At 44.8% G+C, this 14,928-nt stretch overlaps 1 protein-coding gene across 2 annotated transcripts in view; it reads left to right on the plus strand.

Moving 5' to 3' along the window:
• The window catches only part of LOC135210906 (uncharacterized), a 198,912-nt gene that overhangs the window by 98,676 nt on the left and 85,308 nt on the right, over positions 1-14,928 (plus strand). For both annotated transcript variants that reach the window (XM_064243853.1, XM_064243851.1), the window contains exons 5-6: positions 9,649-9,786; positions 12,157-12,309. In XM_064243853.1, the coding sequence (XP_064099923.1) occupies positions 9,649-9,786; positions 12,157-12,309 (291 nt within the window). The remainder of the gene's footprint in view (positions 1-9,648; positions 9,787-12,156; positions 12,310-14,928) is intronic.

The raw sequence follows: 14,928 nt of genomic DNA on the forward strand, positions 1-14,928 counted from the left end.
ACAGCGGAGCGCCGGAGCAACAAAGGCGGGGGGAGGCCAACCCCCCGACTCCGTCACAGCGAAGCACCGCCGAATCAGGGAGACAAGGTCACTCCCAGCCAAGTGTCTGTCCAGACTCCCCTACTCCCTCCGCGTAGGGAGAGAGGGAGTCAGGCCCGGATGGAGCGAGCAAGGACAAACCTCCCTCCCCCCTACTCTATGGTATGGGGAGAGCGGGGGGAGGGAAAGGCAACTGGGACGGGCGTCTGGCTGTACCGCGATCACAGGGTGACCAAGGTACGATAACACAACACAATCAACCAAATTGGTAGCCTAGGCTAATGCAACCAAACTGATCAGAAAGATGCAACAAACGTGATGCAACAAAACTGACAATAAGGATGCAACAAAACTGAAGAGGACCATGGGACCACTGATACCTAGGCTAAGCGAACGGACCAGACGCCCTAGGCTAATCAAAACACAATAAATAAAACAAAAGTAGGGGAAAATAAAATATAGTAAGAGAAAAAATCCAGGAGTGTACGACTAACCCGAAAGAAAGTCTACCACTCAAAGCTAGCCTGGGCCGATAAGAAGAGCGATGGCTAGGGTCTGGATCAGAAAAAAGTGAATGCCTACGTAAGGTAGAGAGAGATGCATGCATGACCTAAAACCAAGGCAGGCTAAATCCCCTAACAATATCATAATAAAAAGGGCTAGAGACGCACGATAAAAATAAGGGAAAAGTTCCAGGTATGGGAGACCGAGAACCAACCCGCCATGAGGCAGAACAATGCCGCCATGCTTCCGACCGGGAACCTGTATTTATACCTAAAAAACGGCAAATACAGGCTCGAGGAAGGAACGAACTAAATAGGAACCTTTCGGAATACTTAACTTAGCCGCTGCAATAGCCGAACGTTCCATGGTGGCAAAAAAATACGCAAACAAAGCACAAAAAACAAGAGCAAAAGAAACGCGTGTGTCTCTTGGCCTGTTAACTGAAAGGATGGCCACCAGAGGCGCGGCAGTCACCTTGGCGTGGGTTGCAGTAGTAGTAGTTGCTGCCCCGTTCTGTGGGTCGGTTCTCTCCTTGAGGGATTTTGTTGTGGGAAATTTCTAAATGACAAGAAGTTCGTGGTAGTGGTCTCACTCGCCCTAGTGTTCATACTGACGCCCTTCTTTTATTTGGGTGAGCGAGTCAGTTATACTGACCTCTTCTTTATTTTGTTTATTCTCTGGTATTTGTTAGATCATTTACCTAAGAAATAATGAACTAAAGGATTATTTCGCGGAGCGACACGAACTGAGCCCAGAAATACTGTTTGTTCATGCCACTTACCTGACAGATATATATATAGCTGTATTTTCTGAAGTCCGACAGAAATTTCAAAACTCGCGGCACACGCAGTGGGCGGCCAGGTGGTAGTACCCATTCCCGCCGCTGGGAGGCGGATATCAGGAACCATTCCCATTTTCTATTCATATTTTTTTCTGTCGCCGGTCGGTAAACAACTGTTTACAGACCTCTGCTCAGGATTTTTTGGAAATTGACTCGCTTTTAAGTATCTGATTGGTTTTTTGGTATTGAATTGGATTGTTGAATTGGCATGCGCGATAGTGGACCGTTTTTTGATTTTGGATTGACTTTTCTATATAAGATATGTCTGGATCAAGTACTGTGAGTTTCAGAGTGTGTGTGAGGGCTGATTGTAAGGTGAGGCTACCGAAAGCATCGGTAGACCCCCACACAGTATGTATGAGTTGTAGGGGGCATAATTGTTTGATTGATAATCGGTGCAATGAATGTGAGAGATTGACCGATGATGATTGGAGAGTATATGAGTCCTATCGCCTTAAATTGGAGCGCGATAGGATCAGGAGGTCTTCCTCCAGGAGTGGTTCTACCAAAGGTAAGGCTAACATCTCTCCTACATTAACACCTGTAGAGTTTGCAACCCCTAAACCTGTGTTGCTTTCGGGCTCTGATTCTGTGTCGGGAGAAGCGAATGCTCTCTCTCTGATTTTGGAGTCTCTTCGCACTCTGGAGACCAAAGTGAAAGCCTTAGAAACTGGCTCGGTGCAAGTGTGTGATCGTGCCCCTAGTGTTGTGGAGGGGGCGTCAGATCGGCCCCATAATGCCTCTAGGCCTAGACCTCTATCAGACTCCCAAGACTCAGGGAGTAGGTATGTCGAAAGCCGCAACGAGGGTTACGGGGGCTTCCACCGATCTGGCGTCCCTTCGGCAGACCTTGTAGCAAAGTCCCAGGCTGCCAAGGAGCGCGCACGAGCGCGCGTCCTGAAAGAGTGCTTTTCGTCCTCCGAAGCGTCCTCCCGCGCAAGGGGTGGAGCGCTCGGAGAGACTCTCGTCCTCTGAAAAGGACGTTTCGTGCGGAGGACGCTTCACGTCCTCTTTCGCCACTTTCGTCGGAGGATGCGTATGACGCTTTTCCGCCTCAGAAAAGGGGTAAGATCTCCTCTGATGAGGACGCTGGGTTGCGTGCACAGGCGCGTATACCTGAGAAGCAGGTAGCTGTACCTGTGAGAAGGAAGGAGGCGTCCCCTCGCCCCTCGTCTTCTCGCAGGATCAGTCCTGCTTCCTCTGTTCGTTCTTCCCCAACGAAGAACACTTCTTTTGTCCCTTCAGGACCAGCTATCGACGCTTATGGCTCAGAGGACTCGCCCCAGCAGCAGTCGAGCCTAAGCGGAGGAAGGACCTTAGACTGCCTGTCAAGAGGACGAAGCAGTCTCCTTCTCCCTCACCTACTTCGTCTCGTTCGCCGATCGCTTCTCCTTCGGCGATTCGCCGATCTCGTTCGTCCTCTAGAAGGACGTTACGTCAGGACGCTTATGAGGAGGACGCTCTGCACGACGTTCGACAGGAACGCTCGTAGCAGGACGCTAGGCAGGGACAGCTAGGCGGGACGCTTGGCAGGACGCTTGGCAGGACGTTCGGCAGGACGCTCGGTCAGGACGCTTGTCAGACGCCGTCAGGACGCTTGCAGGACGCTTAGGCAGGCAGACGTTCGTCAGGGACGCTCACCAGGACGCTAGACAGGACGCTCGGCAGGACGCTTGCCAGGACGCTCGGCAGGACGCTTGGCAGGAAGCTCACCAGGACGTTCAGGGCTCTTTTCAAGACGCTTTTGGGGATTCCGACCAAGAAGTCGTACCCCCAGACGCTAGTTTACGCGCACAGGCACGTATTCCAGCGAAAAGGTCTTCCCTTTCGTTTGAGAAACGTAAGGACGCTTCTCTGGCAAGTGAGACTGCCGCGGATGGCGCTAAGGACGCTCGTCCTCGTCAGGACGCTCTACCTTCATCAAGTAGTAAGCGTCATAGAGAAGACAGCCGAAATAAGGCTGCCTCTAGCAAGGATAGGGGTCCTTTGATCAAGCCAAGACCCGACATTAGGACGCCCTCTCCGGGACAGACGGTCTCCTCTTCCGTTTAGAGAAGAAGGAGAGCTAAGTAGTTCGGCTGAATCGGTTGAAGAGGAACCTTCTGCGGCCCCTTCAATCTCGGACTATAAAGTCCTCGTGCGCCTCTTGCGTTCTTCTTTCGAAGACAAGTTTCAGCCCGCAGCTCCCAAGTCTCCTCCTTCGCAGTTTTCTTCATCTAAAACTGGAAAAACCCAGGAGTTTGTAGAGATGAAAACTTCTCTCTCCACGAAATGTGCCTTTAAGAAACTCCAAGATTGGATGATACGAAGGAGAGATCAAGGCAAGACGACCTTCGCCTTGCCGCCAGCTAGACTAGCGGAAAAGGGGGCATTTGGTATAGAACCAAAGATGAAGTAGGAGTTCGTATCCCTTCTTCGGCTCAAGGAGATTTCTCCAGCCTAGTGGATTTGCAGAGGAGGTCTCTTTTACCCTCTGCTAAAGTAACCTGGACCTCTACGGAGACTGACCATCATTTGAAGGGTATGCTCAGGACGCTGGAAGTGTTCAACTTCCTTGACTGGTGTTTGGGAGTTCTGGATCTGCAAGCGAGAAGCCCAGAATCTCTCAGTCTGGGGGAGCTGTCCAGTGACAACGTGTTAGCATGTATGGACAAAGCCGTCAGGGATGGTTCGGAGGAGATCGTATCTCATTTTGGAACGGCTTTATTGAAAAAGAGAGCTTTGCTGTGCAACTTCACAGCTCGTTCAGTAACTCCAGCTCAGAAAGCGGATTTGCTGTTTTCGCCTCTTTCGAACCATCTCTTCCCCCAGACTTTAGTAAAGGACCTGACGAACAGTTTGCAAGAGAAGGCAACTCAGGACCTTTTGGCCCAGTCTACAAGACGGTCAGCCGTACCTTCAACCTCTTCAGCTGCGGTTCGACCGCCGAAGAAAGTTAAGCCCTTTCGTGTCTCCCCCCTCGAGAGCAGCTCCTCGAGGGAGAGGGTTTTCACGAGGAAGAGCTTCCTTTAAGCCAAAGCCTTCCAAGTGAGAAGCATGTCCTTCAGACACCAGTCGGAGCCAGACTGAAGTTTTTTGCGGGAGCGTGGAGAGAGAGAGACACGGACTCTTGGTCCCTCAAGATCGTGGAGCAGGGGTACAAGATCCCCTTTTTAGATCTTCCTCCTCTTTCTACGACTCCCAGAGACCTTTCTCCATCCTATCAGGGAGAAAAGAAGAAGGTATTATTCGATCTCCTTCAGCAGATGATCGACAAAAGAGCGGTGGAACAAGTCGCGGACCTGGGGTCCCCAGGTTTTTACAACAGGATCTTCCTAGTACCGAAGCAGTCGTCAGGTTGGCGTCCAGTTCTAGATGTAAGCAGGCTCAATCTTTTCGTGGAAAAGACCAAATTCACGATGGAGACGCCTCATTCTGTTCTGGGAGCCTTGAGACCGGGCGACTGGATGGTGTCCTTAGACTTGCAGGACGCGTACTTTCACATCCCGATCCACCCTCTTTCAGAAAGTATTCTAGGTTGGTCTTAGACAAAAAAGTGTGGCAGTTCAGAGCTATGTGTTTCGGACTGACCACGGCTCCAATGGTGTTCACTGTAGTAATGAAGAACGTAGCGAGGTGGCTACACTCTTCGGGAATAAGAGTTTCCCTGTACCTCGACGACTGGCTGATCAGAGCGTCTTCGAGAGAGAAGTGTCTGAAGGACTTGCAGTTCACTTTAGCCCTAGCGAAGTCCCTGGGACTTCTGGTCAACCTCGAAAAGTCGCATCTGACCCCAACACAGTTCCATCGTGTATCTGGGGATTCAGATGGATTCAGTGGCTTTTCGAGCGTTTCCGTCCCAGGAACGTCAGCGGCTAGGCTTAGAAAAGATCTCAGCCTTTCTAAGGAAAGAGACTTGCTCGGCGAGGGAATGGATGAGTCTGCTGGGGACCATTTCCTCGCTAGAAAGGTTTGTTTCCTTGGGAAGACTGCACATCAGGCCTCTCCAATTTTTCCTTGCGGACGAGTGGAAGGCCAAGGACGATCTCAATGCCATATTGAGAATATCGCTTCCGATCAAGAACCATCTAAGATGGTGGTTGGACCCTCAGAAGCTTCAGGAGGGCGTGTCCCTAAGTCTTCTGAGCCCCGACCTAGTGTTGTTCTCCGACGCTTCCATCACGGGCTGGGGAGCAACACTAGGAGGGAAGGAAGTGTCAGGCTCCTGGAGAGGGGAACAGGTAGCCTGGCATATAAATGTCAAAGAACTGGCAGCAGTATTTCTGTCCCTGCAGTCTTCGAAAGGAGTTGTGGAGAACAAGATTGTTCAGATAAACTCGGACAATACCACAGCACTCGCTTATTTAAAAAATCAGGGAGGAACACACTCCAGAACGTTGTTTTCCCTAGCGAGAGAGATTCTGCTGTGGGCAAAGAGAAGAAATGTGACTATCCTGACGAGATTCATTGCAGGAGTGCAAAACGTCAGGGCAGATCTTCTCAGTCGTCGGGAACAAGTCCTACCGACGGAATGGACCTTGAACGAAGACGTTTGTCGAGACCTTTGGACGTTGTGGGGACGTCCACTGGTCGACTTATTCGCGACGTCAAGGACCAAGAGACTTCCTCTTTACTGCTCCCCGGTCCTGGATCCAGAAGCAATCGCGGTAGACGCTTTGCTTTGGAATTGGACGGGTCTAGACTTGTACGCCTTCCCACCATTCAAGATTTTGGGGGAAGTTTGCGGCCTCAGAAGGGACGAGGTTAACCCTGATCGCTCCGATGTGGCCAGCGAGAGAATGGTTCACAGAGGTCATGTCTTTCCTTGTAGACTTTCCAAGGACATTGCCCTGGAGGAAAGATCTACTCAAACAGCCCCACTTCGAAAGGTTTCACCAAAACCTCTCCGCTCTGGGTCTGACTGCGTTCAGACTATCGAAAAGTTGGCCAGAGCGAGAGGTTTTTCGAAAGCAGCTGCGAGAGCAATCGCACATGCGAGACGTGCTTCCACAAGAGCTGTTTACCAATCGAAGTGGGCTTCCTTCAGGGCATGGTGTAAAAAGGAGGGAGTTTCCTCTTCCTCGACCTCTGTGAACCAAATACCTGATTTTCTGCTCTTCCTCAGAAGAGCAGAAAATTAGCGGTCCCTACCATCAAGGGATATAAAAGCATGTTGTCAGCGGTTTTTAGGCACAGAGGCCTTGACCTGTCTGACAACAAGGACATTCATGACCTTTTAAAGTCTTTCGAGACCTCGAAGGTTCCTCAAATGAGACCTCCATCATGGAACCTTGACGTAGTCCTTAAATTCCTTATGTCAAGCCCTTTCGAACCGCTTCAGGCAGCGTCTCTTCGAAACCTGACAAGGAAGGCTCTTTTCCTAACTTCTCTTGCGACGGCTAAGAGAGTTAGTGAAATTCAAGCGTTTAGCAAGTTAATGGGATTCAAAGGAGACAATGCTGTCTGCTCGTTGAACCCAACTTTCTTGGCGAAGAATGAAAATCCTTCGAACCCTTGGCCGAAGACTTTCGAGATCAAGGGTATGTCAAGTCTGGTGGGCCAAGAACCAGAGAGAGTCCTGTGCCCGGTCAGGGCTCTCAAGTTCTACGTGCATAGAACGAAAGAGGTAAGAGGTCCCTCAGGTAATCTCTGGTGCTCTGTGAAGAGACCAGAGTTACCTTTATCGAAGAATGCTGTTGCTTTCTTTCTAAGGGACATCATTCGGGAGGCTCATTCATCTTTCCAGAAGACTGATTTGAGCCTCTTACGAGTGAAAGCGCACGAAGTTCGAGCCGTCGCTACCTCTCTTGCCTTCCAAAAGAACATGTCAATCAAGGACATCCTTGATTGCACCTTTTGGAGGAGTAACTCCGTCTTCGCCTCACATTACCTAAGGGATGTGAGAACGATTTATGACGATTGTAATGCACTGGGGCCATACGTTTCTGCGGACACAGTATTGGGGTCCGGAAGTAGCTCTTTCCCTATCCCTTAGTTAGGATTAGGTTAGTTTGTTGTTGTGTTTTTAGGTTGTGGTGAGTCTTATGTGAAGATCTCCCATCCTTTAGTTAGTTTTAAGGGGTTTTTTGTGAATAGTTGGTCAGGTGGTGGTCAGTTGCTTCGTTGCCCTCATTTTTATGGCCTCGATGGTCTTGTCACGTTGAGGTCTCGCACCCGTTGACAGATCATCCAGAGCGCACCAGCACTACAGGTCTCCACCTGGCTGGCAACTCTGTTTTAAGCAAAAGCAGCCTTACGTGACAGTAATCACATAGTCTACTTTGCAAACAGGTGAGGAACCAAGATGTATATCATCTACTTAATTTAAGTTTCCTAAAAAATCCTATTCTGTCTCTTCCCACCATCCGAAGGTGGGATTCAGCTATATATATATCTGTCAGGTAAGTGGCATGAACAAAATGTTATTGTTATTATACAATTAAGTTTGTTCATACTTACCTGGCAGATATATATAATTAAAGTGCCCGCCCTCCTCCCCTCAGGAGACAGAGGCATTAATAAAATATGAATAGAAAATGGGAATGGTTCCTGATATCCGCCTCCCAGCGGCGGGAATGGGTACTACCACCTGGCCGCCCACTGCGTGTGCCGCGAGTTTTGAAATTTCTGTCGGACTTCAGAAAATACAGCTATATATATATCTGCCAGGTAAGTATGAACAAACTTAATTGTATAATAACAATAACATTTTTTGTACAAATTTTTGGGAAGATGATATAAATTGTTTGTCACCTATCATATTTTTGGGGGAAAATGATAAAAACTGCTTGTGTAACCTATTGTATTGGATATTGCATATAAGAGAAAAAAGGATTTATTGTGTATGTACAATGTATTTTAAAGTGTTTTTTGGCAAATGGTAAATATTGCGTGTTGTGTATGAGAGAAAAAGAAGGGGTTTGACTTTTTATTTTGTAAGTGTATTTATAGAATTTATTTTGTTACAAATTTGGGAAAATAAGGTAGATAATTATTTTTTGCATCCAGTTTTCAGTTGTGAGTGTGTTGGTTGTTCAGAAGCATATTTAGTGTTTACAGTTTTGCAATATTATCAAAGTAGGGTGAGGAATGGTATAGAGTTGTCCTTGAACACCTGTAGATTTTTTTTTACTTGCCCTTATCTGGATTAATCTGGATAATCAAGAGATTACTGTAGTTGGTAAGTATTGAAATAATGAAAGTCGATATTGTTAACAAGACATTGAGTGTTGCAATGCTCATATTATGGTTATTAGTTTTGAGGTTTAAAGGTAATCAGAATTTCCAGTATATTTAATTTTCCACATATTAATTAGTTGTACAGTACTGGGTATTAGTGATTAATTAATATATTGGTCTTGAAAACTGAAGAAAGAAAAGACAGTTGGATAATACAAATAGTAATAATTAGAAAAGGTATCAGGAAAAATTAATATATTTTGCATAAAATTAAGTGAAATTAATATTTGAAGTATTAGTGCTGGCCTAGGTTACACGTGAAACATAGAATGAAAAAAATAAGGAAAGGAAATGATGTAAACTTTAAATAAACAGTTTTGTGACAATGAACTGAATGGTACAATTGTGTACTCTAATGCTGTGTGCTGCATTTCTTGAAGCAGCGGTTGGATTGTTGAACACAATTTAAGTAAATGGTAATATTAAATGAAATTTTTGCTGATGCACTAAATTTGATCTGTGAAAAACTGAGCTTCATTTGCCCCCAGTTATCAAAGGATGTACTCTTATCTAAAGAAGAGTGGAAACTATGAGGCTTTCAAATACATTTTTATGGCATACTGTATTTAGATATTGGCAGAAATTATTTATCTTTGTTTTGTCATTTATGTTATAGTAAAATAATAGCTTAAAAATGTATTGTAAAGGTCTTCAGACCTGGTTTTGTTAACCTTTGGCATCCTCTTTCCTTAGATTTCAGTTGTGTCCCATATATGGCATTTAGGAGATATAAATAGCTTTTACCTTTGTAAGAAGTTGATCACTGTGTCGTGAAGTGTACATAGCAAGTTTCCTTGTTTTGATTTTAACCATTTGAAAAAAGCAACATAATATAATTATTAAAAGAGCTTAGTTTTCATTTTATGAATTTGCTTAGAGGCAATTAACTGAAAGAACTCCATGTTAGGTGAATATGTATTATTCTTCAAGAATTCAAATATTTTGAGAAATAGCTTACGTTCTGTCTTTTTTTTTAAATTGGTTTCTTGTACTTTATATGGAGGACTTTTTGACCTAGGTTGATTTTCTGAATCATTATTTTTCAGAGCCCATAACTCAGGTGAATGTGACAGGCAACACTTGGTTGAAGCATGGAGAGCTGTTGAACCTTACTGTTGTTTGTTCTGGCTCACGACCATGGGGATATTGTTATGAAATTCACCCAGGCAATTACAATGTTACTGGTAAGTAGTGATTATTTTTAATGCAAAATTTTGGTTGCAAGTTCATTTTGGTTTCCCACAAATTTATTACTTATATACAGCCCCTTTCGTGTTCTTCAAATGCTCTAGACTGTGATTCTGTTGTCTAATAGACAGAAGAGTGATACTAAAAACATTTCACATATCGTACACGTATGCCGACGTATGTATAAGATGACCTTTTAACCTTTAAAAATCTCCCCCAAAATGGGGGATTGTCTTATATGCCAAGTATAAAAAGCAAACCTTAAATCCTGCCATGATTTCAACGATAGGCTAACCACTAAAGTGTCGATAGCTGCATCAATAGTTACCCAGCATTTCAGCTATCGACACTGTAAACAAAACATATGTAATAATGGTAAAAACTGGAGATAATTTTCAAGTGAATCACTAGCGACAACTATTGATACTGTAACAAAACAATTGTAGTTATAATTACTATAATTAGATGTTAGTACAGGTGTACGATCTATCTCCATAATTCTAAAAACCAAAAAGCTCTGTAAACCTAAATATTTCCTGGAGTCGGTGATCATTTGCAAAATTTAAATGTATTCCAAAAATAAGCACTGTCATCCTATGCCATTTGCATTTGATGATGTTTACATTTTCAAAATCTCAGCTGGTTGAGGACTATCAATATCTTTATTGCCATTAGCTGCTAGAAGAGATGTAATTTGGAGATACTTATTCTTGTAAATTAACAAAGTTGGGCTTAAAATGTGCACAATACTTGTGTAAGCATTAAGCATGATTTTGCCAGTTCTGGACATCACTTTCGCCTGCTCCGTTATTCATTTTATTCAGCATTGGCTATAACCTGCAGCTTTAATTTACTGGGATTCTTTCTTCAGATGTCCATTGTTGCATTGGGAATGAGTAAAAATGTATTTCACTTTTACTTTTGGAAGCCACCATTTAGAATCAGCAGGGTTTAACAAAGTGATAACTTCAACTCAACTCTTAGTAAACGCTCGACAGTTACGGCAAATGACATCGACAATCAGCTGCTTCTCGAGTCTGTTGTTTGTGTCGTTACAGGTTTACAATGGCTTCAGCCGTAATTCTAAAACCTGGAATTTCTTAGTGGAAGATGAGCATCATCATAAGTCCTCAAGAATCAACAGTGTCAGGTTTTGAAGCATCAGTTGGTTGGAGTTCCCTGGTCTTTTCTTCTTGCCAGGTCAAACCATGTTTGCGAAGTGCACCGTGGTCTTCGCAGGACTAGGGACAGTACTTTTGACTTCTTGGAATTAGAGGCTTTCTTCCTTGGCCTCAGTGCTTTTGTTTAGTCTGTTAGAGATGAGAAATGTTGAAGTTTTACTCAGATGGCATTAGATGAGAAATGCAGTAGTATTCTTTTACAGTAGAGATTTTTTGGATAGAGGTCAGTGATACTGACATTGTTTAAATTTAATTATTCAAAGGCACAACATGATTATAGACATCATCACAGTATAGCAGGTTACTCCACACAAGTGATTGCTGTACCCAGAGATGCATGGCACTTTTATGACAGTTAATACCTTAGTATACCTGTTTCCTAGAAGACTTAATAAAAATCTGCCTCTCATGTTGCATGCCCTACCAGACCAGCAACCAAAAAAGGACAGGCACATACATTCTTAGGATAAACTGGAAGTTTACAACTTCCCTCTTTTCAAACTCATCAGTGTGATTCTAAAGAAGCTTGATCTTCCATGAACATGAAAAAGACATTAGCATCGTTTGACCTTAGACAGGAGTGGTTTTCTAGTCTTTTCCCTTTTGTTAGACAATCCCAGGAGAATTCCTAAGTGGGAGAAGTTGCTCTACCAGATGCACTTTGAAAAATTCTGCAGGAACCTGAAATGGGATGAATCTCACAACATAGCCAACTTTTTCAGTAGTGCCAGCATTGGATGGTGCCAAAAAAAAAGAGAGGAGAGACAGCAGTATGTAGTGGTTGAAATTTTCAAGAAATTTCATGTATTAATTTATATTTTATAATAAAGAAACTATTCCCAGGGAATTTAGTCCTGTGTCTCTTAAAGATTTGTTGCACTATAGGATAACGCTGATTACTGTATGCACTTAAGTAGTGTACATTATATCATCATGATCATCATTAACACTCTTACATCGTGTTACCAATTCATGAATTCCCATCTTGTCCAAGTGTCCATCTGTTTCTCTACTTCATGATAAAAGATCTCATAGTAGTAAGCATCCAGTCACTGTTATATCAATCTTTGAGTCCCATATTAATTACTCTTCTTATCAGGTAAGTTATTGTGTATAAAACTTCATGATTTGTTAGTGGTTTTGTTGTAATATCTGTTGTAAATGAAATTCATTTTATTCTTTCAGGTAATGAGACTTGTAGTAATCCAGTCATGACGAATGACTGTAACTTCCCCATCATCCATTACTTCAGAGATGCTGGAACACATACCTATCTCCTTATTATACAAAATGATGTTTCGTTGGAAATCCACCCAATAAACATTGTTATATATAATGGTAAGATATAGAGTTGTGGTAATACCACATATTTGTTCTTAAAGTTCTCTTGAATTTGCTCCCAAAATAGTACAGGTACACAGCCTCTTATCCAAAATTCTCAAAACCGAAAAGTGTTGAAAACCAAAAACATTTTGAGGAAAGTCGACTGTCAATTCGTTAGTAGGTAGTTTTGGCATGCCAATGGCTGACCTGAGTCATTTGGTTGTGTGCTGCTACTCAAATTATTTTTCTTATTAAATCCCAAAAATTTACATTAGGAAATCTCAAGACTAAAAAAACTCCCAAGTTAATCAAATAAGTGTACATCTGCGAAGCTGTAGAGTCCTAATAACTCTCTCTCTCAGGAAAAGATTAGTACTGTTAATTTGTGTCTTTTTAACCAATAGGTATTAGCACATATGCAGACACTGTGTGTGTGTGCTCAAAATATTTTAAAAATTTGTAGTTACTGCCTAACCACCTTGTTCAAAAGTTTTAACGGTTGTGTTCCAGCTTCGCCGTAAGCATATTCCTGTTTGTTCATACGTGAACAAACCTTCGGTCTTAACAATAGGATAATTTCTAGCGCTTAGCTGGATCTGCTTAAATTGCAGATGAAAGCAGGGAATCTTGTGAGATCTGGCAACGTATGTGTATATTGTGTGAAGAGTGGTCAAGAACCACGCATCTTTTCTTGACTGCCCGGGCAAGAGTTGTGGTTGACCTCCCTCGGCCTTTACCCAGTTCATTGCCCGTTTTGATTGTGTTTAGTGTGTGTGGCTGTTTTTATGCCTTCTTCTGCTCCTTCTCGGCCTCGTCAACGTGTGCCCAGGAACTCCAGGTTTTCCGTGTTCTCGTTTTTTGGCTTCGGTTGTGACCGACCGCCACATCACGTGTAGTAGGTGTCGCTCTAATATTTGTACAATAACAAATCCTTGCACAGAATGCCGTGTGTGGCCTAAAGAGCAGTGGAAGTTGTTTTATAGCAAGAGAGAGCATCGTAGGGTTTCTACTCTTCCTTCGTGGGAGGGTTTTTCTTCTCCTCTTCCTGATGCTTCGTCTCCTGCTGCGTTCATACCCTAAAGTAGTGTTGTGCCTTTGTCCCCTTCCTTTTCTTCCATTGATTCGTTGTTGGAAGTATCGGGAGGCCCTCAGGCTGATTTTTGTAATGTCGCCCCTTCTTCTTCGGGAGTTAATTTGATTCCCGAGAGGGAGGAGGCTTTTTCATCAGTTTTATTCCAGAGTCAGAGGTGTCCAAGATGACGGTGATTTGGAAGATGCCTGGGCTACGCGGTTCACCGTCCTTGGAGGGTTTGCTGGCGCACTTCATGGATGCTCGCTACCCCCTCCTCATGCTGGCTGTCCAGGCCCACCCCCCTCCTCCTGGCCTCGTCTTCGTGGGTAGCCAAGGTCAGCCATTTTGTATTGCTCCCCCAGTGACAGTTGCCGCTTCTTCGAGTCAGAGGGAAGCCGTGGCATCAGCCCCGCTAGTGACATCACGGGGTCAGTCATTTTGATCCCTCCGCCAGTGGCGTCTGCTTCCCGTTCAGATCGAGTGGAAGCTGTGATGTCATCACTAGTGACGTCACTTCCAGCGATGATGTCACTCCCAGTCTTCTCCACTGCACTGCCTCGCTTATCTGTGTCATCATCGTTTGCTGCCATGACGTCATCTCTCCCATCCAGTTCGCTGCATCTCCCTTCCATGTCATCGGAGCCTTCTCTTGCTAATCCATCTGAGGCTTTATGCCAGGCGGTTCTCAAGAGATTGGACTCTGTTTTGGAAGATAAGTTGGCTGCCATGTTGGCTTGGAGGACTGGAAGTAAGCGTGTTGCATCGCCCCCACTTCCTGCGAAGAAATTGCGTAAGGAGCCAGTGCTGTCTTCCTCTCCTTCTCTCCCATCTCTGCCACGTCGGCGTGTCAAGTGTTGGAAGGGTAAGGACTTCACCCTTTCTTCGCCTGCGAGGGAGGAACAACACGGCTGTGTTGGTGTTTCAGAGAGTGTTAGTGTTTCTTCCCATGTGCGATCTGCAGTGGCTGCTGCATCCTCTGCATCGAGTCGCGAGCGTGTTACAACCTCCCCCATCCATGCACATGTGGCAGGCGGTCCCACTTCTCCTTCTCCAGGGCCTATTCGTCGCTGTAAGGATCTCAAGGCACCTATCAAGAGGTCGAAGGTTGTGAGTGTGGAGTTGGTGCCGCAGGAGTGTTTGCTTGCCCCTCTACCTGGTGCTTCCAGGAGTTGGACTCCGAGGGATTCTCTTTGGATCTCAAGTGTTCGGGATTCCTCTCCAACTCACATTCGCACGTCTGCCACGCCCATGCCTGTACGAGACCATGTTAAAGAGTCATCTGTTGGGAGAGTGCGTAGTGATGTTCCTAGTGTTGTAGTTGGTTCGTTGCAGAAGTCGGCACTTAGATCCAGCCCAGACAGGTTAGTTGGGTTTTGGGGTGTTTGGCTGCTGGTTCTTCTGTTAATTTAAATGAGGAAGGTGCTCTAGATGAGCCTGCACACCCTTCTCGTCATCAGTCTCCGTTGCCGGAACAGGAGGAGGGAGACACGCAAGAGTTTTTGTCTTTTCAAAAGTTGTTGATCTTATTCATGGATTCAACAATTTGGAGAGTAGGACTCAGG

This window comes from Macrobrachium nipponense, chromosome 4 (assembly GCF_015104395.2).
Source record: "Macrobrachium nipponense isolate FS-2020 chromosome 4, ASM1510439v2, whole genome shotgun sequence".
Lineage (NCBI taxonomy): Eukaryota > Metazoa > Arthropoda > Malacostraca > Decapoda > Palaemonidae > Macrobrachium > Macrobrachium nipponense.